At 39.2% G+C, this 26,278-nt stretch overlaps 7 protein-coding genes across 7 annotated transcripts; 6 read left to right on the top strand and 1 right to left on the bottom strand.

Moving 5' to 3' along the window:
* Positions 1-8,964: 8,964 nt before the first annotated feature.
* Positions 8,965-11,262, top strand: PAAG_02561 (kinesin heavy chain; the record flags this gene model as incomplete). The annotated part of the gene is made up of 2 exons (XM_015844676.1): positions 8,965-9,445; positions 9,548-11,262. The coding sequence occupies 2 exons, from the start codon at positions 8,965-8,967 to the stop codon at positions 11,260-11,262; spliced, it is 2,196 nt and encodes a 731-aa protein (XP_015701724.1).
* Positions 11,263-12,028: 766 nt separating this feature from the next.
* Positions 12,029-14,106, top strand: PAAG_02560 (translation initiation factor eif-2b delta subunit; the record flags this gene model as incomplete). The annotated part of the gene is made up of 2 exons (XM_002795808.2): positions 12,029-12,967; positions 13,114-14,106. The coding sequence occupies 2 exons, from the start codon at positions 12,029-12,031 to the stop codon at positions 14,104-14,106; spliced, it is 1,932 nt and encodes a 643-aa protein (XP_002795854.2).
* An 865-nt stretch (positions 14,107-14,971) lies between these two features.
* Positions 14,972-15,568, top strand: PAAG_02559 (Apc13 domain-containing protein; the record flags this gene model as incomplete). The annotated part of the gene is made up of 1 exon (XM_015844675.1): positions 14,972-15,568. The coding sequence occupies one exon, from the start codon at positions 14,972-14,974 to the stop codon at positions 15,566-15,568; it is 597 nt and encodes a 198-aa protein (XP_015701723.1).
* Positions 15,569-15,964: 396 nt separating this feature from the next.
* Positions 15,965-18,150, bottom strand: PAAG_02558 (DNA polymerase subunit alpha B; the record flags this gene model as incomplete). The annotated part of the gene is made up of 4 exons (XM_002795806.2): positions 15,965-16,138; positions 16,206-17,508; positions 17,569-17,757; positions 17,819-18,150. The coding sequence occupies 4 exons, from the start codon at positions 18,148-18,150 to the stop codon at positions 15,965-15,967; spliced, it is 1,998 nt and encodes a 665-aa protein (XP_002795852.2).
* Positions 18,151-18,569: 419 nt separating this feature from the next.
* On the top strand, positions 18,570-19,696 carry PAAG_02557 (CRAL/TRIO domain-containing protein; the record flags this gene model as incomplete). The annotated part of the gene is made up of 2 exons (XM_002795805.1): positions 18,570-19,320; positions 19,374-19,696. 2 exons carry the CDS (start codon positions 18,570-18,572, stop codon positions 19,694-19,696), a joined length of 1,074 nt encoding a protein of 357 aa, XP_002795851.1.
* A 1,437-nt stretch (positions 19,697-21,133) lies between these two features.
* On the top strand, positions 21,134-22,843 carry PAAG_02556 (nuclear protein SNF4; the record flags this gene model as incomplete). The annotated part of the gene is made up of 6 exons (XM_002795804.1): positions 21,134-21,352; positions 21,644-21,767; positions 21,855-22,004; positions 22,074-22,430; positions 22,491-22,600; positions 22,661-22,843. The coding sequence occupies 6 exons, from the start codon at positions 21,134-21,136 to the stop codon at positions 22,841-22,843; spliced, it is 1,143 nt and encodes a 380-aa protein (XP_002795850.1).
* Positions 22,844-23,749: 906 nt separating this feature from the next.
* Positions 23,750-25,906, top strand: PAAG_02555 (hypothetical protein; the record flags this gene model as incomplete). Its single annotated transcript, XM_015844674.1, has 3 exons — positions 23,750-24,785; positions 24,848-25,138; positions 25,200-25,906. 3 exons carry the CDS (start codon positions 23,750-23,752, stop codon positions 25,904-25,906), a joined length of 2,034 nt encoding a protein of 677 aa, XP_015701722.1.
* Positions 25,907-26,278: the final 372 nt, after the last annotated feature.

Below are 26,278 nucleotides of genomic sequence, written 5' to 3'. Positions count from 1 at the left end.
GTCAATAAATGATATTGATCTAATATATTCAATTGTTAGAAAATAGTTTTTATTAATAAAAAGTAATTATTCAATTAATTATATCATGATAGTGCAGTTTTGAATTTGTTTTAAAATCAGCTAAAGTATTGACTATATATATTAGATCTAATTACAATCTGACTGCTGAATATATAATAGATTTTATTTTATATTAATATATTTGATTTTCATTCAACATTAGTATTTTATTATATGAAATAAATCATCACTGAGCTATAGTTTTTAATAAAGATAATAACTCTCAAAATCAAAATTATCAGTTATTTTACTGATATAACTGTATTGATATAATTAAAACTTAAAATTTTAATAATCCTATAAAATATAAATTTTTAAATTATATTATTGTATTAGTATTTCATCATTTCAGATGTATGTAATTAAAGACTATGGCACTTAATTAGACTAGAATTTGCCTATTTTTAAGTTTAATTTATAAGTACAAATTAATACATGCAATTATAGAATTTCAACCCAGAATATAACAGTATTTAAACAAATATATATAGTAGAAAGCAAGCCTATATATTCTCAATTCTGTAGAAACTAGTAAAAACAAATGAAATAAAACAAATTAATGAACAAAATAAAAAAGATAAAAATTATTTAAGATAAAAAAATTAACAGTTTAAAAATAACATCAGTATATCAATGAAAACATAAAGAATAAAGTGATATTTTAAAGTTATATATATTAATTATATTATATAGATATAGATCTTATTTGAGTTTGAAATTCATTCTCTGAATGTAATTTTTATTTTCTTTATAATATCAATTAAAAACTTATTTTTCAAGTCAGTATTAAAAAGAAAAACATAATTAATTAACAAAGTGTTTTTTTCTTCAAGTTTCTTTTGAACATTTTTATTTAAAAAGTAGTTTAATAATTTAAACTTTCAATTAAATCATACAGATCATATTTATTTGAATTTTGTAGAATTTTTAAATCTTTTCATATAGAATTTAATATAATCATATTTAAATTTCAATTGTATTATAGAGAAAAGATTTTATTATATTTATTTTATTGATGAAAATTTTCACTTAAGTTTTATTTTATATTTTGTATATTGATAATTTTTTGAAAGTTTTGTATATTTATTAAAATATAATTTTCGAAATTTTCTTTTAATACAAAATCAAAAAATAACATTTTGAGTTAATTTTCATGTCTTAATATTAAATTTTACTACTGAAATTGCTTTTTTATTTTTAAAATATCTATATAAGTAAATATTCAAAACAGGTAAATTTGAATATTTTCATTTTAACTTAAATTTCTTTACTGTTTTTTAAATTAATTTAAGATTTATTTGATTATTTTAATTTTTATGTTTTTAATTTTAGATTTTTGAGTGATAATCTTATTAACTAACATAAAAATCTTTTGAATTGTAAATAACTCAATATTAAAAACTTCACATTTTATTTCTAGATTTCAGAAACATCATCTATATTCAGAGTTAAATTTAAAATATAAATTTTTAATATTCATAATAGATTTCTTATAATTTTCAGATAAAAATATAGTAGTAAAATTAATAATAAAATATTCAATTTTTTTTTAAAAAAAATCTCAATATTATAAAGTAATGATATCATTAATGTAGAAAAAAATAATTAGTTTTTTACTTTAATTAAAATAAAGTTGCTTCTTAATTGACTATAAATTTATCTTAATAAAGTTGAAAGTCTAGCTTTTAATTTCATAAAAATAGAGATTTAAGTAAATTATAAAAAACTTATTTAAATAGAAAATATCAGTTTACATAGTTATAATCTGATACACACTATTTATACATACTTTTGTCTATTTTTATATTCAAAAAAAATATTTACAGTATCAAGTTGATATACTTCAAAGTCAAATACTACAGTTATTATTATAAAAGTTTGAAAAACCATCATCACTAGAGTAGATAAGAAGAAGGATTTAGATGAGTTAATTTATAATAAATTTTCTCTAAAAATCAATCTTGCTTTTAATTTAATAAGATAATTATCTCTATTAAATTTATTGATAAACACTAAAGTAGTAGATGAAATATAAGAACATATAATTTGATAAATAACATCTTTTAAAACTTTGCCAATTTTTTAAAATTTAAATCAGAAAATATTATTAATAAAAATCTCTTACAGAACCTGATAAGATATTCAATTTTTATAAAATTTAAATAAGAATTGAGAGTTTGATTGATAAAAATATACTTCTTCTTAATAAAGTTGAAAATCATCAATGATTTTCATCATCAATCTACAACACTTGATCTAAATAGTATGAAGATTAAATTCGAAAGAAATTGAGTCTTAGAGAATAACTTTATCAATTATCAAAAGATTTTATCTACTTATTGTTAAGAAAGTTTATATTTAATCTTATTTAAAAACTCTATCATTTCTGATTTTCTTTCACTCTTATCGGGTATTCAAACTACTTACATTCAAGTTAGTTTGAATATAGTAAAAATATCTGTGAAAAATGAAGAGCATATGATTTAAAATCTCTGCATTTAATCTCTGTAAACTATGAGTTTAAAATTAGAACTAGTTGAGTACAGCTGAGAATAGAGATAAATTAGAACTAAGTATGTACTTATAAGAAATTTTATAAATTGAACTTTTAACTAATTCTTTAATAAATCTAATAGATCTATCTCAGTTAAATTTTAGATAATAATTCAACTGAATCTTTGATTAAATCTGATTAAACTTTAGTAAAGAAAATATTCTAGTAAAATCTGTAAATTTCTCTTAAAAAAAATGTTAATTTTTTTCTGATATCTTTTTAAAAAATCAGAAAAATTTTACTTAAAAATTTATCTTTTTATTTTAAAATATAAATCAGTTTTTATATATATCTGAGCTATATACTATTGTATAAGAAGAATCTCTTTATTATAAATAAAACTAATCAGTTTTTAATTATTTTTCTTTAAAATACTATAATTTTTTTATCAATTTTTTTTAATCAAAAACTAAGATTTTATCTCTAATTTAATCAGGATTGAAATTAATAATTTTTTATTTTTATTATATCTTATGAAAAGTCTGTAAAGATTTTATTAATTTATTTTATAAACTAACTTTAATTTACTAGATTTTTTTTAAAAAAATAAATTAAACTAATTACTAAACTAATAGAAAAAACCAAAAAAAAATCTTTAACTTTTTATAATAATTCAATAAAAACTATTTAAAAATTTAAAAAATAAAAAAAATTTTATTGTAAAATAGAATAAATCTTTATCAAAAACTCTTTAAATAATAGAAAAAAATTTAAATGACTTAAATTGATCAATCAAACTAGTTATTTTTTCTCAAAAACAGTTAAAAAAAGTTAATGAAATATCTAAAAATCTATCTTTATAAAAGTAATGATTACCTTTAAGTCTGTTTAAATATCTATTTAAAAAATCTAGTTTAAAAAAGTGAAATTTTAAATAGCAGTTATAAAACAATAAAAATGCGATCAAAGAAATAATATTTTATTTTAAAATTTTAAAATACTAAAAGCATTAAATTTACTTCAAAGTTTAAATATATATTTAAAATCAGAAATATATTAAATCCGCATTTTTTTTCAATGATAATAAATAAAAAAGTAAATTTTTATTATAAATATATTATTTCTTAAAAACTTTGTAGTTGTTATTAATTTATCTCACTTTTTTTCTAAAACTTTCATCTTCATTTGAATTTTACTTGAAGAGAAACTACAGATAAAACTGAGCTAAAATAAAATTAAAAAATAAGAAAAATTTATTATTTATAATATCTTCAATAATATCATTAATTATAAAGAAGATATGATATTATTAAAAGATAAAATAGAGATGTATAATTTCTTTATCAAACTATAAAGTAATTTTATTTAATTTAACAAATATAATATCAGATAAGTAAAAGAAGTAAATTTAAAATATAATTATAAATAATTTTTTTAATCGGTAGTCAACTGCTAAAGCTTAATATATTAAAGTAAGAGAAAATTAATAATGAAATAGAAGTTATTTAGAGATCTTAATTTTATTTATTTTATTTACTGTATATATAGCCAACTTATTCAAGAATAAAAATATATATATGATAAGAACTTCTAGCTATGTTGATGATATTAATCTTATTATCAGTTCTAATTCTATATAAGAACATTGTAAAAAGATAGAAAAAGATGCACAGGTAATTTTTGAAAAAGAAGATAGTATTTTAATTCAATTTAATATGAAAATAACTGAATTAATTCACTTTTATTCTGGAAGAAATATTAAAGAATTATAATTTGATAAATGAATTAAAACTTTGAGAAAAAAAAATAGTCAATATAAAAGATATAAAATAAAATTAAAATAGAAGTCATCATTAATAAAGTGTAAGAAGAAAATCTTTACTTCTATAATACAATTGAAATTTGAATATGATTATTTTAAATTTTATATAAAAAAATTAAAGATATTATAAACTCAAACAGATGTAAGTTTTGTGACTTATTTGAAAATTCAGATCATATTTTAATGAATTGCTTATTAAATAATGATATTCAAAAGAAAATAAAAGAGAAATACTTTATTAATCAGTTAAATATATCTTTTCTTTTTAATATTGAATTAGGAAAAAAGTTTCTGAATGACTTTTATAAAAAAATAAAATTTATCTTGAAAATAAATTTTAAATTTAAATAAGATTTATACTTAAAGTGTATAATTTTACAACATTAAATTTGAATATTATATTATTTTTCATATATTTCATTTGTTTATGAATACTTTCTCAAAAATATTTATTTTTCTGTGTTTGTGATTTTGTTTTTTCTATTAATTGCTTACTAAATTGAGGCTGTATAAGGTTATCATCTACTATAAGATCATTTAAATACTGTATTATCCTGGGATGAAATTTTATAATATATGTTTTAATTTATATTTGTTAAATAGATTTATAAAATAGTTAAATCCTAGTTCAACTAAATAGATCTTATGTTAGACTTGGCGCCGGCGCCGGGATTAGGTTTTATCCCAATCACGTGACACTGCGAATTGTTCATAATTCCGGCAGACACCAGCACCCTCTTTTCTCTCACCAAGCTTAGTATTTTGTATATTGCAGTTAGCAACGCAGAGAATTGCAGCCCGCATTTACTCCCTAACATCTCATAATCTTTGATTGTATACATCTAAAATGAAAAATGATAATAATAATAAATAATAATTAATTTAGATTATTTAAAAGATGAAATATACAACTATTTATTAAAGTAATTTTGTATTTTATATTCAACAGTCTCACAGTTTGTGAAGTTTATTTTTAAAATCTAAAAATCAGTACTTTTAAATTTTTTTTAATTTCTATATTAAACTGCTGAATATGATTATAATTTTTCTGTATAAATATAAAAAATTTTCTTCTAATGATATATATTTTTTTATTTTTATTTTTCTTTATCATTCATATTCAGTTTGTATAATCTTGTTTTTCTGTACAAAAAAATTTATATTTATTGTCATCTGTATAATTTTTTCAAGATATTAAATATAAAAGATTGAATTGTTAGAAAGGATTTTTTTTTTTTTTAAAAAAAAAAAAAAAAACTTTGTTATATTTTATAGATTTTATGATCAAGTTAATAAAAATTCTGAGATATTTGAAAAGTAGAAAAAAATTAATTCTTTAACTTCAACAAGAGATAATGTTAGCGTATAGAATTGAAAGATTTAAGTATATAAATTTTAATTAAGTGATCTAAGATCAGCTTCTACAAAGTCATTCTAAATATTCTTTGAAATAAAGACTAGTTTATGTGCAGAAGAATATAGATGTAGAAAATTCTCTTTATCAATATAATTGTTTCAGTTGTCATCACATCCTCAACTAATTTATCATATGTGTGTTTAAGTAGCTCAAAAATACTAACATTCAGAGGTCCAACAAAATGAGATGAATGTGAAGACATGAAAAAACAGATACTTTATTTTCTTTACAGAAATCATCAAATTCAATGATCTGATGACTTGAATAACTATCAAAAATAAGCAACTGCTTTATATCAGTTGAATGTAGCTTGAGAAAAGAATTAAATAAATGCTGCAGTCATACAATATCTATCTTATCTGTTGTTCAGTCATTAGTGCTAGTGATAAGCTACAAAGGGCTATGCCTAACCCTCATGATACTCGGGCTCTGTCTTTCGTACGATCGAAGCAAACGGTATCAGAGCGGCGCTATCAAGGCAGCGCCTCTACCACCAAGGCAATACCTAAATCAACGCCATAAGTCCCTAACTACCGAAGCTCCGCCTTCGCGCCTCTACTACCGAGGCGGTGCCTCAATCATCCTCGTACAAAGCCCATTACTACTGAAGCCCTGCTCTTTATAAAGGAAGCCTGATCCTTTCCTTTCCTTTCTTTAACGATTCCTTTTTGTTTTCATTCACGTTAATTATTAGCTGTTCTCAGCGACTAGTCTGTTACATAAGTTTTAAATCTGAATGAAGATTAGACTCTTGATATCATGCAGCTGAGTGTTCTTTTTCTTTTTAAATAACTGCTGATGATATATAAATTTCTTTTGTGCTCACACACTCAATAATTGTGACTCATTAAAGATTTCTCTGAATAACTCTTTGAGATCTTTCACTGCGCTCCACTGCAGTAATAATCTTAGATGTTTAACATAGTCTGTCTCATTGCAAAGTCAGTTTTATCAAAGTTTCAGATGTCATTCTCATGAATGTCATGTTTCTGAATGATTGCATGTACAGCCTTAAATTGTTAAGACTTCAATCTAGGCGCAGATAAACAGATGTTCGATTGCCAACGAGGTAAGCTATCTCAACGAAATACTAAGATGCTCTACCAAACAGGGGCCTGGGGAAGCCTCTGTTTATATACCCCTTTTCCACTAGCAGTTGCTATGCCGTTGCTAGGCAGTTTCCGTAGGGCGGTTGCTAGGCCGTTGCTAGGCCGTTGCTATTACCCTTTTCAGACCATGCCCGTTTCCGTAGCCCAGCAGCCATACGCCGTCATAGCGCCGTCACATAAATCACTGTTTTAAGACCTTTGAATCCTTCTGTTTTTGCACGTTGATATGTAATCCTCTGATTGTATCATGTGTGCAGGGCTGAATGACATTTGGTAAACTTAGATGCTCAGTTGATATCAAGAGTTATAGTAGAATTTCCTGTATGCTCATGGAGGCAAAATCTGAGTCATTCCTCACAGGAACTCTGGCTGAATTGAAAAGCCTCATTTATCTGCATCTAGCAGATGGTTTGTAAGAACTTCCTCTTCAAGGACTGTCAATCTATGACTATTGGCGCGTGTTTCTGTACGTGGTTTGATACTGTGAAGCATCGTGAAGGGTTTCTTCAAGACACTTCAAAGATCTTTGCAGCTGCTGCTATTGACTGAAATTGTTTCTTTTCATAGAATGAGACGACCATTTGAATTTGATTTTCTTGAGATAAAGAGACGTGTTAGAATAATATTGGGATAGAAGATCTGATAGTTGTGGAGATATAGGCGGTTCAGTGGTGTGGGTTGATTACATTAGTGTATAAACACTTACTTCTCAACAAGAAATCTGGACTCTGCTTGGTTCCTGACTGGTTTAGAAATTCAAATTGAAATGATGTGAACATGATGCCTATAATTTTTGGCATGCTTCTGGGAAGACTAAATAGGGCCTAAGCGTAAGTAAAGTTCAGGAGTGAATGCCTTAATTCTTTGTCAGGATCTGGCAATGAGAGTCATAGTTAGTTAGTCATTTAGTCATTTAGTCGGCTGCGCACATTCTCTTTGGTTGTCTACCACTTGTTTTCCTAGCAGTTAGTTAGAAGATAGATGCAGAGAATACACAGCTCAACTTGATGCAACATTAGGTATTGAGATATCCCGACATTCTTAACTACCAGATTTGGCCAGCAATAGCTGGGTTGAAGCCTAATATTTAGTTCAACAGATATTCAAATAAATGAATAGAGCAATTGGGCGAGGGCTTTTCGTAAGAGATATCACAATCGGGTATAGAACAGAACAAGGACGAAAGGCAGAGGGGAATATCATGCAGTTCGTCAGTTTGATATATAGCAGACTTTAACATAAGACCGACGACCTTGTAAACTCGGTTTGTCACGTGATACATCTAGGTCCAGGCCGCGGAAGATCGTCCTGCGTGTCACCATAGCAACCGCCTCAGTGTCAACATCGATCAACATCGCAACAGCAAGATCAACGTAGATATCTAGGATGATGATGCTCCTGTATCTCAACTTGGAAATCTCATTAAGAAACACAACATGAACCAGGCTTGGAATTGGGGATAGTACTGATGTTATTCGCTTCCTTCCCATTGCTCACGAATCTTGTAATGAGGTATGGTACATTTTCACCTGCAACCCGAATTGACAGACTGCACATACATTTACTATATACTCCGTACATGCACCTATATACAAGGGATACAAGAAAATAAAGTCAATTGCTAACTGGGAATTTGTATATCTACTGCAGGTGAAACCGACTAGTACTTTACCTGCTCATACCTACCCGATTTATTTACCCTTGCGCACCTCTCCCTATATGACAGCCCCCGACCGATGCTCGGTTGTTTACGAACAAAGGACCATTCTTTGTTGTTTGCATGATAAACACAGTTTGGATGTTTAGGATGCACCCTTTGATGTATCGCTTTCACAAGATACCTTTAAAATAATACTTAACACATGCTCTCATGCACACACAAGACTCGACAAACGAAGAAAAAAGGTACTGTGATAAGCATTCAATTCTTAAATAAACGATCCCCTTATGAGCAAGTTATCATACTCGACTCTCCTTTTCTTTTTCCTTAACTAGAAGAAGAAAATATCCTTGTTCTCTTCACAAATTATCCCCCCAAAACTACAAAACTCCCCTTCCCTACATGTACTTAAGCCAACAATCCCGCCACCACGACCTCATCTGTCAAATAGCGCATATGTTGAGAAACAGCAGGAACATAGCGCTGGATCCGCGCTTCTACAGCAGTATAGAAGGCCCTCCACCACCACCATCGCCGTCATCATCACAGCAGTTGCAGCAACACCGGCAGACTCAGCAGCAGCAGGTCTCAGGAGCCTCGATAATCTCCGCACTCATTGGTGCCATGATGATCCCCAAAGCGTCGCCAGCCCCGGTATTGCCGATATCCACGTCCTCAAACGCCGCCACCAATATCGGGCCAAACGGGGGACCCGTGTCCGTAGCATCTGTCGCGATGATACAGTCCGCAGCTTCGAGTCCGTCTCTAAGGGCGAGGGAGAGTGTTGTGGTGCCGGTGAGTAGGACAGGGACTCCGGTCAGTGGTGGTGCTGGAGGAGGGAATGTTAAGGTTGTGGTGAGGGTTCGAGGGTTTTTGCCTAGAGGTTAGTTTGTTAACGTGTTTTTTTACATTTTGTGCATCCGGATTGTCAGATTGGCTTGTAGTTTTGAAGATTCTAAGGACACATATAACTGAGTCATTGCAGAAATCAAACGCGGAGCAGAATGTCTGATATCGATGAACCCCGATACCCAGTCAACTACCCTCATGGCTCCTAGGAGCTCCAATGCACACGATCCGGCAAATTTTAGAGCAGCACAGAGTAGGGGAAAGGTCATTGAGGATAAGGCCTTTACCTTTGACAATTCCTTTTGGTCTCATGATAGAGAAGATGCGCATTATGCTGAACAAGAAGATGTGTATAACTGTCTAGGAGAGGAATTCCTGGATCACAACTTTGAGGGATATCACACATGTATCTTCGCATATGGCCAAACGGGATCAGGTAAAAGTTACACAATGATGGGCACTGAAGACCAACCTGGCTTAATTCCACGGACATGTGAGGATCTATTCCAGCGGATCGAGAGCTCGGAATCACCTAATATCAGCTACAATGTACGTGTTTCATACTTCGAAGTATATAACGAGCATGTACGAGATCTGCTAGTACCCCGAACAGACACACCATATTACCTCAAAATTCGGGAATCGCCAACGGACGGTCCATACGTAAAAGACCTGACAGATGTGCCTGTTAGAAGTTTTGCGGAGATTATGCGGCTCATGCGCAAAGGGGATGCCTCGCGTACCGTGGCTAGTACGAAAATGAACGACACCAGTTCACGGTCTCATGCGGTATTCACAATTATGCTGAAACAGATTCATCACGACTTGTCAACTGACGAGACGACTGAACGAACAGCGCGCATCAGGCTAGTCGACCTTGCTGGATCAGAACGGGCCAAAACTACCGAGGCAACCGGGCAGAGACTGCGGGAGGGATCGAATATCAACAAATCTCTAACGACACTTGGCCGGGTTATTGCTGCTTTAGCAGATAACAAACCCGGTCGAATGCGCAAGAATAAAGAAATTGTCCCGTATCGCGACTCTATCTTGACTTGGCTGTTGAAAGATAGCTTGGGTGGTAATTCCAAGACCGCGATGATTGCGTGTATAGCCCCTTCAGACTATGAGGAGACTCTCTCTACGTTACGCTACGCAGACCAAGCGAAACACATCCGCACCCGTGCCATCGTCAATCAAGACCATGTTTCAGCTGCAGAGCGTGACGCGCAGATTGCAGAGATGGCTGAAATCATCCGCACGCTCCAGGTTAGCGTGAATCAGCAGGCCATCCGGAAACGGGAGAGTGAGATGCAAAATGAGAAGCTGGAGGAGTACCAGGGGCAAGTTGTCAAGATGCAACGGTTAATGGAGGAGACGAAAATGGTTAGTGAGTGTAAGATTCGCCAGCTGCAGACGGAGAACGATGCATTGCGGAGGCATTTAAAGCTTGCGCTGGAGTCGTTGAAGAATCCGATCCCTCCCGTGGAGGTTGTCAAGAGGAAGAAGAGGGAGAGTGATTTGTTCTCTGTTCCTGAGAAGAAGGTTGCGGATGCTGCAGGGATTATGGGGGAGGGTGAGAAGGAGAATGCTGCGCCTACGACGGAGCCTGAATGGGTTTGGGAGGATGATGAGGATGATGATCATTATCATGTGAATGGGTTTGCTGATGCGGGGCAATATGAGGCTATGGAGGTGCAGGCGAAGATGGAACAGCTGCTTTTTGATGTCAACTTTTTCCGGCAGAAAGTTGCAGATGACCATGACCGGTTTGGGATCAAGAGACCCTCCTCGTCGGCTTTTGCCAACAGTGGGGAGCGGAGAGTTCTTGTGGATGTTCGGTTGAATTGATGGGGCATTTTAGAGGTGCATTTTTCTTTCTTACTTATGTTTTCGTTTCGTCTTCGTCTTCGGTTTTGCTCTCGATTTGGTTGATGTCTTTTGGCGCCTTTTTTTCTTTTTCATTTTTTCATTTTTTTTTTTTTTTTTTTAAAAAAAAAAATTGTTCTGTAGGATATGATACCTTGGGTCTTGTGGGAGCTTTTTCTTTTTTACTGTTTTCCATTTTCTCCCTTTGGTTTGTTATATTTTCACGGGAAATTGGAGATTTGGGGAATGTTTCATGTGCTCTTTCGTCTTTTCGTTCTTTCTTTCTTTTCTTTTTTCAGTTATGTCTGCTCGATAAAGCTGTTCTGTTTTAATGTTGTTGCTTTTAGTGAAATGGACAACGAATACAATGAGTCACGAGGGGAATGAAGATGCCATTGACGTATCAATGCATAGCCAACAGACTGTATTGTACAAGTGATATTATCTCGATGTGGACGGTATGTGACGGCCAGTGTAAAGGTCCTGATGAAAGGGTTGTGCCGTTGGGCATTGACGCGGTAAAACAGAATAGGGGGAAATTCCACCCAAAGGAAAGCTGTCTATTAATAGTTGTATAGTATATGATAATTCCCTCTTCCCATTATTTTCTACTCTGTAAATATCACCAGAATTGATAGTTGTCTCTCAGTCACAGTAATCACCCATGGGTGCGTATTTGCGTTGTCGGCGTTGGCTGACGAAGAAAATCAGCCACCAACGAGCACCAGCGACAAGCCCAACTCCCGCCATGACTAAACCACTTGACGCTACGACTATTACGCTTCCACAACTACAACCTCTATCGCAGCTGCAGCTACAACTACAGCCATTTAATACCTCTTCTACTTCGTCTAGGGATGCTTCATCAGATCCTGCCAGGGAGGCAAACAGTTCTATAAAAGACGTGACTAGTACAGCTGCAAATCAACCTAATCAACGCACTTCTGCAGGTGTTCCGCCCGCTGCAAACTTATCACAGCACGTTACTACAGCCAACGCGACAATGAATGGAACTTCCCAATCGACTAATCCAACGCCTCAAACCGCTACGGCTAATACTACTGCTCCCGCTACTACTACGATTCCTACCACCACTTCTGCCCCTGCCGCTGCTATAACAGCAAATGCTCCCGCTTTTGTGGTAAACCCACAGGATAAGACCATTTCACCTGCGGATTCCACACAGAGGATCTCTGGCGCGGAGCTAAAGAAGAGAGCAAAAGCTGAAAAAGCCGCGAGGCGGGCGAAGGAGAAGGCAGATCGTGAACAGGCAACTGGAGATGCTGCTACTGGCAGTGGAAATCACCCACCGCCAAAGAAAGGCTGTCTTGGATCGCAGTCGCAGAAAAATGCTGTGGCGGGTGGTTCGGGTGGGAAGGGACAGAAACAATTAGGTGGTGGCAGTGGTGGAGGCGGTAATGCTGTTGGTCTGGGGCGGCGCGGCTCGATTGTCCATGCGAGTCCCACGGAGTCATCGAAGAAGAAGAAGAGGGAGGAAGATTTGATGGCAGCTGATAAGGCGGTTGCTGTTTTTAGTCACTTGTCATTGCAGAAGCGTAGGACGACGATTGCTGGGGCGGGGAAGGAGATCCATCAGGCTATCCTAGCCCTAGGGTTGCAGTTGAAGGATTACGTGGTTTGTGGAAGCAGTGCAAGGTGCGTGGCTATGTTGTTGGCTTTTAAGCGGGTGAGTGATATTCAAAATTCTTTTTCTTTTCTTTTCCTTTTCGGTTTTTCCGTAAACGATGGAACATTTGGGTGAAGCGGATTGCGGATGGTAATCCGGTGATATTGAAATCAGGGCACACTGCTCACCCACTGCGATTGTTCTAGGTCATCGAGTCGTATACCACACCCATTGGAACGTCACTTGCCCGTCACTTGACGACCCATCTCTCCCACCAGATTTCCTATCTTTCATCCTGTCGACCTCTTTCTATAAGCCAAGGAAACGCGATTCGCACCATAAAACTAGCGATTTCCGCTGTGGACCCATCCTGTCCCGAGAGCAAAGCCAAAGAGACCCTTTGTGATTTCATTGATGCGTTCATACGCGAAAAGATAACAGTTGCGGACCAGGTGATTGCAAACAGCGCAGCTCAAAAAGTTAATGACGGCGATGTCATCTTGTGTTACGGTGGAAGCAACATTGTTCAGCAGACTTTACTTACTGCCCACAGTCAGGGTAAAAAGTTCCGCGTCTCCATCATCGATTCACGTCCCCTTTTCGAAGGCAAAAAGCTCGCTCGTACCCTTGCCAATGCGGGTCTACAAGTACAATACTCCCTGGTACATGCCGTTAGCCATGCGGTAAAAGATGCCACCAAGGTTTTCCTAGGCGCCCACTCCATGACTAGTAATGGCCGTCTTTTTAGCCGTGTCGGTACTGCTATCGTGGCAATGACTGCAAAGGAGCGGGCAGGCGGAATCAATATCCCCGTCATCGTCTGTTGCGAGACCGTCAAATTTACCGACCGCGTAGCGCTTGACAGTATTGTCCTGAACGAACTTGCTGATGCAGACGAGTTGGCTGCCAGCGAATCTCCAAGACAATTAACAAGTCTACCACTCCCCACCCAACAGAATCCCCAAAAATTTGGCCCGAAGACAAATCAAGACTCGGCATCAAACAATGAGACATCATACCCAGCTGTCATGGATCCGAACAACCCACTCCAACACTGGAAAGAGAAACCAGGTTTACAGCTGCTGAATATCATGTACGATGTCACTCCGGCGGAGTATATTGATATGGTCATAACGGAGATGGGGAGTTTACCACCCAGCGCTGTCCCAATCGTCCATCGGATGAGTACCAACTCTTAATTTTAAGATATACAATAGGGCCTTTGTAGGGAAAAAATAACAGTTTCTTTCGGGATCGGTTGCATAATTATTAATATGACAGGCAATGATTCTTTTATATTATCATACTGCTAATTATACAGGGTTCCTTACTTCTTTTTTTTTTTTTTTTTTTTTTTTTTTTTTTTTTTTTTTTTTATTATTCTGTTTTTACAGAAACAATCATTCTATTTTCTCCATGTTGTTCCTCATTCATGAATGCACCATGAAAGCGGATGGAAATTATAACTACAGATTCCAGCACTCATAAATGACATCGGCAAAAATAATAAGGGCATATTGATCAGCACCACTCCTTACGTCTCTTGGATGCCCATTCTCAGTGTAGGCTCCCAGCGCGTGGATGGACTTATTGCTTCACACCTGTCGGATAGTTGACCATACGAATTGGCACTCAATCAAGAAATTAATAGGATTGTCATCGATACCATGGATTCAACCCCTTACAAAGTGTAGGATGTCTGAGTGATTGTATTGGCAGCTGTCTCCTACGGGCTCCATTCTGTGTGCCGGGCGCTAGTCCATAATATGAAGCCTTGGAGCCCACATGATGGAACTTTAGAATTACTGTAACTAACTGATACGTGCGTATCTTCGTTCGGTGATCCTTCCCTCCAGGAGGTTAATTATGCTAATAACTATTTGTGAGGCTATCTAGATCACGTGCAGCAGGCGATGCGTGATATCACATGACTAAATCTTGACCGACGGCTGCGGGCTGTTAGTCGTTGCTTGCAACAACTGCATGTTGAAGATGGCAGTAGTTAAAAGACTTTTTCGCCTTTGACCTCTTGAAGCTTGGAAAGGGATATAGAATCAAGCAAATATGGTATGTCATCACTCCTCTGGCGAAGAAATACAACCTAACTTATCCATTCCTAACAACTGCAAACAGTCCAAAGACTCCTCTCCAAACCACATTCACTTTCACCATCCCCGCCTTGCCGACCTCTTCGAAGACTTTAACCGCCCACACACGTCCATCTTCACCAGTACAACCACCACTACTTCCTCTACCACCAACGCCAATAATCCCACCACCGTCACAGCTGCTACAACCACCAACAACCCCTCCTCATCCATCCCAGCCACCATAAACTCCTTCCTTCCTGTCGAAGACATCTACGTCTCCCCGCAACATCAACCCGTAAATCCAGAAGATGAAGACGACGTAGTTCCAGACCAACACGCCGTGTTCGGTATTACGTGCGTGATGGATGCGAGGCGGGAGGTTGTGTGGAGAGATCTAGGGCTTGGGGAGCTCATGCGTGGAGCGAGGTTGGCAGAGCGGAGTGGCGGGGTTGGTGTTTTTGTGGGCGCTGCTGGTGGTGGTGCTGGTTCTGGAGGGATTAGGAGAGGTGGAGGGGTCCCTGGTGGTGGTGGTGTTGGTGGAGGGGTGAGGAGAATTTTATGTTTGAGATGATGGCATGGTTGTGGTTGGAAAGCGTGATGGGATTAGCGATACGAAGGGAACAAAGTGGGCTATTGACTGTGTTCTTCTTAGATTGGGATGGATCTGGCTTTTCCCAATAAGCATCGCGTTTGGTTCTATTGTACTCGAGGAGTTTAGGATGGGGCGTAGGATCGGGAAATGATATGGTTGCCCCGTTATGTTTTACTCCTGTCGTTGTCTAGATCTCTTTGGGAGATTTCATTCCATAAGATACCCAATCCTATGCAGAATACTCGGTTCATAATACATAGAATGGTATAAATTAACCAGTTTGATCTAAGAAGCCCTTTAATCCCAAACGCCAGACCTACCAGCTTTGCTCCCAAGAACAACATTCGCTGCACGTAATTCACGAACCATTTCTTTTCAGATCCTGATCACGTCGACCCTAGCTCGATTGAAAACTTTATGTCCCACTTGCTTCTCATTCATCTCCTCTTCTGTAAGAGTCCTCGGATGCAATCCCATCTGCGCATACGACCCTGGGGCTTTCCTCTTCGACAGCGTCCCAGGATTGATCACCAGAACACCTTCGACCACCTGGGAATTGGAACAAGTTAACTCAAGTTCCTACAGAGCAACACATAAGCAATTTCAATAAACTAACCTTAACGAAAGGAGGCAACACGCTGGGCGTAATTAATACATCTGGTCGCACGTTCCACCACTCTCCCAACTTCAAATAACTGGTATCAAGCATTGCGCCGGTAGCAATACTGCCTTCGAGTCCAGACTTGGGGAGGTTTTCTCTAGAAGTAGGCGGGAAAACAGGAAAGAAGTGTCGCTGTTCAATCAGATATCGTGATAATCTTGTTAGCAAGCCGCCTTCCGACGGCTTGCCTGCCAACACCTCTTCTTGCCTCAATTCGTACAAGACATCGTGAGAGCACATGCCAAATACGTTTTCGTTAAGGGAGAGAGTTACTGGATTGGTGACCGTTCGAGCTTGTCTGGGTAATCCGAGTTCCTTCTTTGGTAACATTTCCTGGGGCCACGAGACGTGTTTGCTGACTGCATCACGAACTGAAGGTATTAGGAAAATTGAAATGCTTGGAACTGCAGAGACAAGTTGATGTAACGGTGCAGATATGCAGTGTCGAAATAAGGCTGAGAGACTTGCTGTGTCAGGATCAAGTCCTTTTATCTCGGGCAAGTCAAAGTCTCCAGATGCGAGAAGCGGATGTTCAAGATCCAAGAATGGTCCAGTAAGAATTAAAGCATCAGCATATTCGTTGGCTGCCTTGATGCATAACGTTCTAAGTGGTTCAAAGTCAAGATTATCATCCGCCGTGAAAGGTCCTGAAGCTATGAGTATATTTAGTACTTGTTCTGTGTCACCTCCCCCAAGTCGGCCATTTATTTTCTGTATTATCTCCGGCACAGTGGCAGCAGGTGGAAGCAAGGGAACGGAAAGCACTTCAAAGACTGTGAAATACTCCCGAGATGCATTTATTCCTCGAAGGGCAACGATCTGGCCGGGGTAAAACTGAACTGAAGGCAGTGAGTCAACTTTCAAGGGAACTCGTAAACCAGCACCCATTCGTCTTGAAGTTTCGAGGACCAATGACGCTGTGTTTAGTTTTCCCTCCATGCTGTCCGAAGCAATCCTTCCCACTGCGATAATCTCCTTGGTGCTTTGGTTGGCTGCGCTGCCAAAGGCAGTATCGTCTAATCCATGATGCTTTTGGACGATAGCCATAAATTCATCAATCCGGTCATCCAGCACTTCGGACGCCTCATTGAGGTGCATTGCCATTGGCTTATACCCGAACTTCTTTAGCTCTGTATTTGCCGTCGGTTTAATACGAGCCTCCTGGTATGGGGCTATTGGGACCTGTGCCATTGAAAGATGACTGTTTAGCGTCTCCAAGACTTGGCCACTATTTTGCCGTTCGGAGAAAGGGGTTTGTCTGTCCAATTCATCAGATATTTCATTGCATGATATGCATTACGAGAGATGGGATCATTACTGTATTCCGGCAAGATCACCATTCAACAGCCGTTGTGGGGTCTTGGAATCAGCAGGAGACCCCATTCCCATTTCTGCTCTGCCAATCTTGGATGATGAAGGGTTTCCAAAGGCAGCCTTTCGTTTGGTAGCAGTGCCATTCCCCCCTTTCGTGTCTCGATCTTGTGGTGACGGGACGAAATCATCGAGCCTTCACAGCATTAGTACCCAGACCAGTTAAGATAGTAGGTAAAATATCTGCTGCAACCCACATTCCAAATACGGCTCTGCTATTAGCAGCTGCTCGGGGAGTTACTGAAACCGCGCTTCGTTTATCGGTATTGCGCAAATGGGACTTCACCCGGCTTTCGCGTTCCAATGCATCTTGCACATCTCTCTTAAGCCCTCGAGCAGTATCCAAATTCAATGTTGTCTCATCCGCACCCATCTTCAAACAGTATGCATCCCATTTGTAGGATAGGTCTTGAGCAGACATTGAGTGAAGCCGCATTATCGATTGTAGCTCCGTCAAAACATCCTGAGGAACCCCGTTCGGGCAGGATCCCGAAAAAGCGTCATTGAGTTCAGCTGCTGTATCCTTCATGGTTGATATCGCCGTTCCACTCCAGGATCCAAGTTGCCGTTGAGTCTTTTGTCGTTCCCAATGGCGACCAGAGCCCCATTAAGTTGACGACACAGTTTGGACGGTGAGAATTCCTTTAATGGGAAGACGCGTTTTGTCACGCGTTTTTAGGGCTTGGCGTTATTCTGGTCCGATAATTGGCAAAGGAAGCTGTTGATTGGCTGATTTCCTTTACCGCCTACATAGTTTGTGCGGAGATGTGTTATGTGTGCCAAGGCGGAGAATTACGCGTTGTTTTCTGGCGGAGGATATAAAGAAGACCTGGCAGAGCATTATTTTTGCTCTACCGACACTCTGTGAGCAGGGATTGCTTGATTTTGATAAGATTTTTTTTCGTCTTGCTCGTCGGTTCAACTTCTCCTCAGATAACTACCGCAGAAATGGCAGCGGAAGCTGAGGACGAAATACAGCATAACCAGCCTCAGCAGGAATCTCCTAGCAACATCATGCCGCAGACCCCTGAGACCATCCGACAAATTGACTTCCTCCCATCATCAGCTGCAGATGGGGTCATCAAGACATTGTTTTCAAGACCCCTGGAGAACTGCAAACCAGTGCCTCCCCTTGAACTGACTCCTGAACAACAATTGAAATACGATTCAGTTCTGAAGACCGTATCCGAATGGACAACGGTCCCCACTACGTCAGCGAAAAATGCTCCTACGGAGCCTATTACGGATGACGATCGCATGTTTCTCACACGAGAATGTCTTCTTCGGTACCTTCGAGCTACCAAGTGGGACGTTACCGCTGCCGTCATTCGTCTCCAGGGAACTCTGACCTGGCGCCGGGAATATGGTCTTGACAAGCTTACGCCCGACTATATCTCGATTGAGAACGAAACGGGCAAGCAACTCATTCTTGGATATGATTTGAATGCTCGACCATGCTTGTATCTTGACCCATCCAAACAAAACACGGAGCTTAGCGAACGACAAATTCAACATTTAGTCTTCATGCTCGAGCGTGTTATTGATCTAATGGGACCAGACCAGGAATCTTTGGCATTGGTGGTAAATTTCAATGAAACCAAATCAGGACAAAATGCAACAATTGGTCAGGGGAGAAAAACAATGAGCATTCTTCAAAATCACTACCCGGAACGCCTTGGAAGAGCTCTCGTCGTCAATAGTAAGATTATCAAATCCAATCCGGAAATATCCCTTAAACTAACTCTTTGCCAGTGCCATTCTTGATTCTTGGCTTTTTCAAGCTGATTTCCCCGTTCATCGATCCTACGTCCAGGGCAAAACTCAAATTTAACGAAAACCTCTGTGAGCATGTTCCACAAGCGCAGCTGCTCAAAAACGTAGGTGGAGAAGTGGAATTCGAATATGACCATTCTGTCTATTGGCCAGCGCTGAACAAGCTGTGCGAACAACGACGAAACGAATATCATGAGAGATGGGTGAAAGGCGGTAAACAGATCGGAGAGCACGAAAACTACCTGAAAGGTGGACCGGGCAAATGTCTCAGTGAGAGCCAACCACCAGCTGCAGCGATTTAGGAGAAGCTGGAGAGTTTGCAGGTTGGGCTCCCGCAATCCACCGACGAGGCATCAGCCAGCGCTGCTGCCCCCGCAGGAGTAGGTTGTGTCTTTTATTCTTCATTGCCAGTCAACAGCACTATAGGGTCAGATTTAAAGGGTTCTAGTTTTTCAATATTGCTGCTCTTTTTAACCCGATCTATATCCGTCGGATTATGCGTACATAGATCGATTGTTTCTGAGCTCCGGTCGTTGTTTTCTTCGGAGCCTGTAGAATAGATAGAGCAATTCGAAGGATCGTCAGGTTTGTTAGATACACACAGGGTATATGTTAATGCTAGCTTTTTTTTTTTTTTTTGAATACATGTCTATTTGCCACCTTTGAAATGTAAATCCATTAGTTCATTTTCAACAGTGTAGGCAGTGCACTTTTGTGTTGATCACTTTACAAACAGGGGTTCTCCAGCTATCAGCAAGAAATAAATATGAAAAGTAGTACCAGTCAAAGCTCTTACTAGAGCTCAGATATGTAGAGTAAGTTCAGTTTTGTGCAGTATTAGATATCTTTAATCATTCATTGTCATTATATCTTCAGCAAAAATCGAAAGTCTTCTTCTCATCCTTTCCTAATGTTGTTGCTGTCTCTCAGGTTATACATAGTTCATGTCAAACGGCGCCCACCGGGGCGAACTCGCTGCCCAAGCGATCACCACCGCCCAAAATTTTCCTCTAAAAACGCCACAAAACTAGCTTTCATTTATTTTGCTTTCAATTCTTCCGAATTCGGATATCTCTGTCCCAACGCATGCTCATCGATCTTTGGCCGTGATTTAGCGGGCGATAAGCCATAGATTTGAATATGGGGTGAAGCAAACGATCCGCAGCTATAAAAGCTGGGTGAAATTCGTAAGAGATTAGGATGGAGGAGGGAGTTCGATAGAACGATTATTCACTAAATAGGATTCAAACGCTTTTTCACGTTTCGTAGTTTACCCGACTTTTGTGCGGGGGTCGGAATATCAATGGTTCCGTGTTCCAGCTTCTTATCCCCCACCTTTTGCGTATATCCAACCACACTTCTCCGCTCTCCCTTGTGCGCCCAGCTTAATGTCCTATGCTATAAACTTGCCCCCAGTCATTCCCGAGACAAACATTATATATCTCAGTCGTGCGGGTTTATGCGGTCCTCGTAGCTCTGGGGTATAGATTCTTCCGCTCTCCAGCACTCCAGCTCTCCTCTGAATGTGTATTCGCAGCTACATGAGCCCGCAACCTCCGTCCATTCCTGTATTGGCCAAGCTTCATCCTCTCCTTGTATCGCCTTGTCGGACTCTGCCAGCAGGCGATTGCAGCAGTTATCCTGGGGTGAGCCAAGTCAGCCAGGTGGTTCCCGATTGACCACGCTTTCTATATGCAGCTCTCATCCACCGAGTCCCGTCTCATCCTCGCACCAACAAGATGACCGATGATGCCCAGGACCGGCCACATCCAACCTCCTCCCCGAGACCTGCCATTGTTGATCCCTCTGTTAGTTCATCGGCAGGAACGGGGTTGAGAATCAGTCACGAGCCGGGCTTTGTGCAGCCATCTTCTTACCTTCGACCACGCGGTCTGTCTCGTCCAATGACCCCAGCTCAGCCAGAACGAGCAGTTGACCGCGATGAACGATTAGCGTTGGTAGGTCCATCATGATCATCTTCCTTTAATTGGTTTTATCTTTGATTTTATCCCCCCGGCTTTGGCCCATGCCTGTATTCCCTTTATATCTGAATCGAATCGGGACGCACCTATACAAGTTATACGTTGGCATGATGGAATCAGAACACCCAGATATAAAAACACGGACAGGCATTGGAACATATAGTATATAAACATTTTTATAAAAAAAAAATATTGCGGAGAAAAAAGAAATAAATTTCTTGTTTCGTTGAGCCCTTGTGTTAACATGGCTCTGTCGTTATCCTACAGCGTGAAATTCGAAACTTCCTTAAAGTGCGCACCAGCTATGACGTCCTTCCTCTCAGCTTTCGTCTGATCGTATTCGACACCTCTCTCTCCGTCAAAGAGAGTCTCAACATTTTGGCACAGAATGGTAAGCTGCATCACCGTCCAGGGTCGTACCGCCGATCAAGGGACTGCATGGAATCTGTCGGCTAATGATAATCGGGGAACTCCACAGGAATTGTTTCTGCTCCGCTATGGGACTCCACCACTTCGACGTTTGCCGGACTACTCACCACGTCAGACTATATCAATGTCATCCAGTATTACTTTCAGCATCCAGCAGCATTGGCAAAAATAGACCAATTTCGCCTGAACAGTCTACGTGGTATGTCTCCCATCCTTGCTTTTACTCCTCTATATTATCCCAAGCACTTTTTCTAACTTATTGAATTAGAAGTTGAAAGAGCTCTTAATGTTGCACCACCAGAGACAATCTCTATTGACCCTGAACGGCCGCTCTACGAAGCATGCCGGCGAATGCTTTCTTCTAGAGCGCGCAGAATACCTCTCGTGTCATATGACTCGCAAACTGAGAGACCGATGGTAGTTAGTGTAATTACGCAGTATCGCATTCTAAAATTTGTAGCCGTGAATGTCAGTGAAACACAAAAATTACGAAAACCATTACAGGAGATAAACCTCGGGACGTATGATGACATTGTAACTGCCACCATGGACACCCCTGTCATTGATGTCATACACAAGTTGGTAGAGCGCAGTATTTCCAGCGTTCCTATCATCAACTCTGAAGGTGAGTTCCCCGTTCTTATATTTGTATGTCCGGGAACGACTTCGCTTACTTGGTTGATAGGTGTTGTATATAATGTTTTCGAAGCCGTTGATGTCATAACGCTGATTAAAGGAGGAGTATACGATGATCTGAACCTCGAAGTTGGGGAAGCTTTGAAAAAGCGGTCACCTGTAAGTGATGGCCTTTTCTGGTGAATTTCGCGTTGGCAGTCAGCTTATTACATATTCTAGGCATTTCCCGGTATCTACACCTGTTCTACCGATGACGGGCTTGACACAATCCTAGATACAATTCGTCGGTCGCGAGTGCATCGCTTGATCGTCGTAGATGAACATTTCCGCCTCAAGGGCGTCCTTACATTAAGCGACATCCTTCGCTACCTCCTTCTTGAGGGAGAACCGGATGAGTCATGATTTAGAAACGTAAACGAAATGAGAATGAAGAAACGTAACCTTTTAAGATATGTATGGGACACTGGAGTTTAATTTTAAGATGGCATGGAGTTAGGGAGAGGACAAAAGAAACTCAAGTATGGTTCAGGATACGGTCATATTGGCTGATTTTGCATATTCCTCTCAATCCCCCTGTTTTACATTCCTCACGAATGTAAAACGTAAGGACTGAGATAGGATATTGGGATCTTTTATATCCTGTCTACGGACTCTGGTTATTGGGATTTCTTTTTTCTTTTCTTTTCTTTTTCTTTTTTCCTGTTGTTTCCATTCGGAAATTTGGTGTTCGATGCTGGAATAGAACGGTTTGTGTGTCTGTCTTTCCTACCTTACCTTGACTCCCCGTACAATAGATTAAGCACGTTGAGCCATCTTCGTCTAACACTGCCCGCAATCATTTCCTATTTTCCTTCACTTTCATTTTGCCCGTTTTACGTTTTAACACTTTGCTAATGGCTAATGGTTTGAGGAAACATAGGACCAGTCCACTTTATTTCAATATTTCCTTTTGAATCACCCCTGCGGTTCTCCTTCTCCTTTTACGCACCGCGAAATGACCGGACTACTTGGATATCTTTCTGGTGCAAATCCTGCATTCAACTATCTTTGACAAGTCGATGACCCTGTCGGTGTTGCGGCAGGCATGGCGGGCTGGGCCTTCCATGGGCATGGGGTTGTCCCTGCCCTGGCCCCCAAGAAAGGAGATGTATTGTTGATGTGTTTTGTCCGTCTCTTCCTTCAAACTCCAAACATTTCAAACGCCCAACTACTTCTGCCATATTTCTCACTGATTTCAAGTTTTCCAAGTTTCATCCGCGGTAATTTACACCCAGCCCTCGGCGGAAGGAAGCGGCGCCAGCAAGAAAAATGGGGTTCTCAGAAGCGCTACGATACCTATCCCGATATTATCACAAGGATAGACGGGGTGCTAGACGTCGCCATACGAATTCAACTGCTTCCCCAATGCGGACGGAATCTACCGCCAACGATGCAACACATGTACGAACAAGTCCTTACATGACGGTGATCCACGTGAGACAGGAAGATTTGGAGGTAGCGGATCTCCTAATTAGGAGGATTTCAGACCGTCAAATAAGTGAAAGGCGTCCGAGTGAGGACTCGCCCCAACCACACGAGAGCGAAACCGTTCAGGAGAGGGAAAGCCCCATCGAACCAGAGCCAGCTAAAAAAGCCAGAACTCCTTCTAAATCACATTTTGAGCCCCTCCGCATCGAAAAATCGGATAAACACAGCCGAGGCTCACCACTACGTGTATCCCAAGTGTCGGGTGATTCTAGCAAACAGATCTCACCGGCAAGCCATCTTACGAGCAAGATTTGGGACCGGGACCAAAATCTTGGAAAGCCTCCTAGCCCAGCTCACGGCAACAGTCCTTGCAGTGAATCCAACCTGGAAACGAACCCTGACCAGTCAACGAGGCAATCTAGCAACCAGACTATGCAGTCCGACGGCTCTTGGGCCACTGTCCAGCGTGACCCATCGAAACGCTGCAAAAGCCCAATTGCAACCATTGACTCCAGGATTCCATCCGAAAACAAGAATCCATTCGCAGATAGGCATGCTCTACGGTACAGTTTTAATGTGACTAGTTCGGAGGAAATTCCACAGCCTCAGAGGCAACTTAGTTATGGAAACCGTGAGCAAAATTCTTGCTGCAACAACAGACGAAGTCTTTCGGTATTTGGGCAGTCATCCCTGGGACATGTTCCTCCTAGAGCCTCGAGCCGCTCATTAGACGAAATCTCCAGCAGATTTTTTTGTGGCCCTGGTGCTCCACGGAGAGAAAGAATTCGATCCCGGGCCATAATTCGCTTCAATACCTCTGTTGAAGCCTTGGGAATTGTATTTCCCACAAAAAGCGGAAGGGAAATAATAAATTCAGGTGAGCGAGAAAGATAAGATTACAGGGCTACAAATCACTCTGACCATATTTGTTATATCTAGAAGGAGATTGTATACCTGAACGCTCAAATTCAATTCTCGGTCGTATTCGGAGCGTCAGATCAAATATAGGCTTGAGGCACAGAAACAGTGCTAAGAGGACACTGCGACGTATCAAAACAATGGCCAACCTTTCATTACGGTACCCTATCGACCAATTGAAAGGCAAAAGCTTGGAGGAATTGACCCGCCTTGGGGGAAAGAGTTATTTCGACTTACCTGAGAGATACGGCCCTCACGCCCTGATATTACCAACATGCTTCTCTTCAACAATGAATTATCTTTTGAAATATGGTATGTTTGTTCAGTTTCCTGAAACCAACAACATAAAACTAAAAATATCTTTCAATAATAGGGCCTGGCATCGACTACCTCTATGAAGATCATGGCGACAATGAGGTTGTATGTAAGCTGTATAGTCAGTATGCCGACCAGGTGCTGTCTGCAGAGACGTCAAAGGATACGATTGACAAAACTACGAGAGTGGTCGAACAACCAACTGAGTTGATGCCACCCCCTGGACCAACTTCTGCACAGGGACCTGGTTTTGTACATGATGTTTCCACTGTGTTTTGTCATCTCTTATGTGGTTTGCCTGGAGGTATTCTGGGATCTAAGAACTTGTGTGAAGTATTGCAAAAAATTCAGGAATATGATTTTGAAAACCCTCAGGTAGCTAGAGATACCGGACGAGGTGAATATCTTCCCGATCGCCCATTTCCTATGGCAGCCAAAATCCGACTTATTGCGCATGCCCTGGTGGCCATGACAAATGACCTGCAGTTTGACCTTATCTGTTCGGTCTTCGGCCTTCTATCCTTCACAGCTGACGTGAATGCCAAAATATCCAGTCTGAGAAATTTTACCACCTGGCTTAAACTCCCGGACTCTAGCTTGATGGCTAAACGGTTTAGCTTTGTTCTTGCGGAACCAAAATCGATTAGATTAACAGTTGACAAAGATTCCGTTGTGGGAGATCCAGAAATGAATACTACGATGGAAATGGTTATTGACTACTGGAAGGATATTTGTTTGCAGTTTAGAAGGATGGGGATCTTTTAAGTTGGCTGACCGATTGGTTTGGTGTCTGATTTTTGAATTCTCTGTTTGATTTCTTTTGGGGAAGTTGCTTTTCTGCTTGTATTATTCTTACACTTTTTCTTCTATGCACGCAAATGTGCTTTCTTACATTCCACTGCATTATAGAATTACGTGTATCTCTAGTCAACAGATCAGGCTTTTGTGCTGGAATTATACACTTGGGTTGATGACGGATTCTGCACCTTTTAATTTCGATTTCAAATTGCGTAACTTGGAAATGGGCTTGGTAGTTTGTTCATTAAGACACTCCTCTAATATCTATAAAAGATTATACCTCCGTGGTTTCAGTGAAACAAATGCGGGCCGATTAAATGGCGTTGGAGAAAATCAGGA

The sequence above is a fragment of the Paracoccidioides lutzii genome, assembly GCF_000150705.2.
Source record: "Paracoccidioides lutzii Pb01 unplaced genomic scaffold supercont2.5, whole genome shotgun sequence".
Lineage (NCBI taxonomy): Eukaryota > Fungi > Ascomycota > Eurotiomycetes > Onygenales > Ajellomycetaceae > Paracoccidioides > Paracoccidioides lutzii.
The sequence above is the reverse complement of the archived record's forward strand: the minus strand, read 5'-3'. Positions and strand labels throughout refer to the sequence as shown.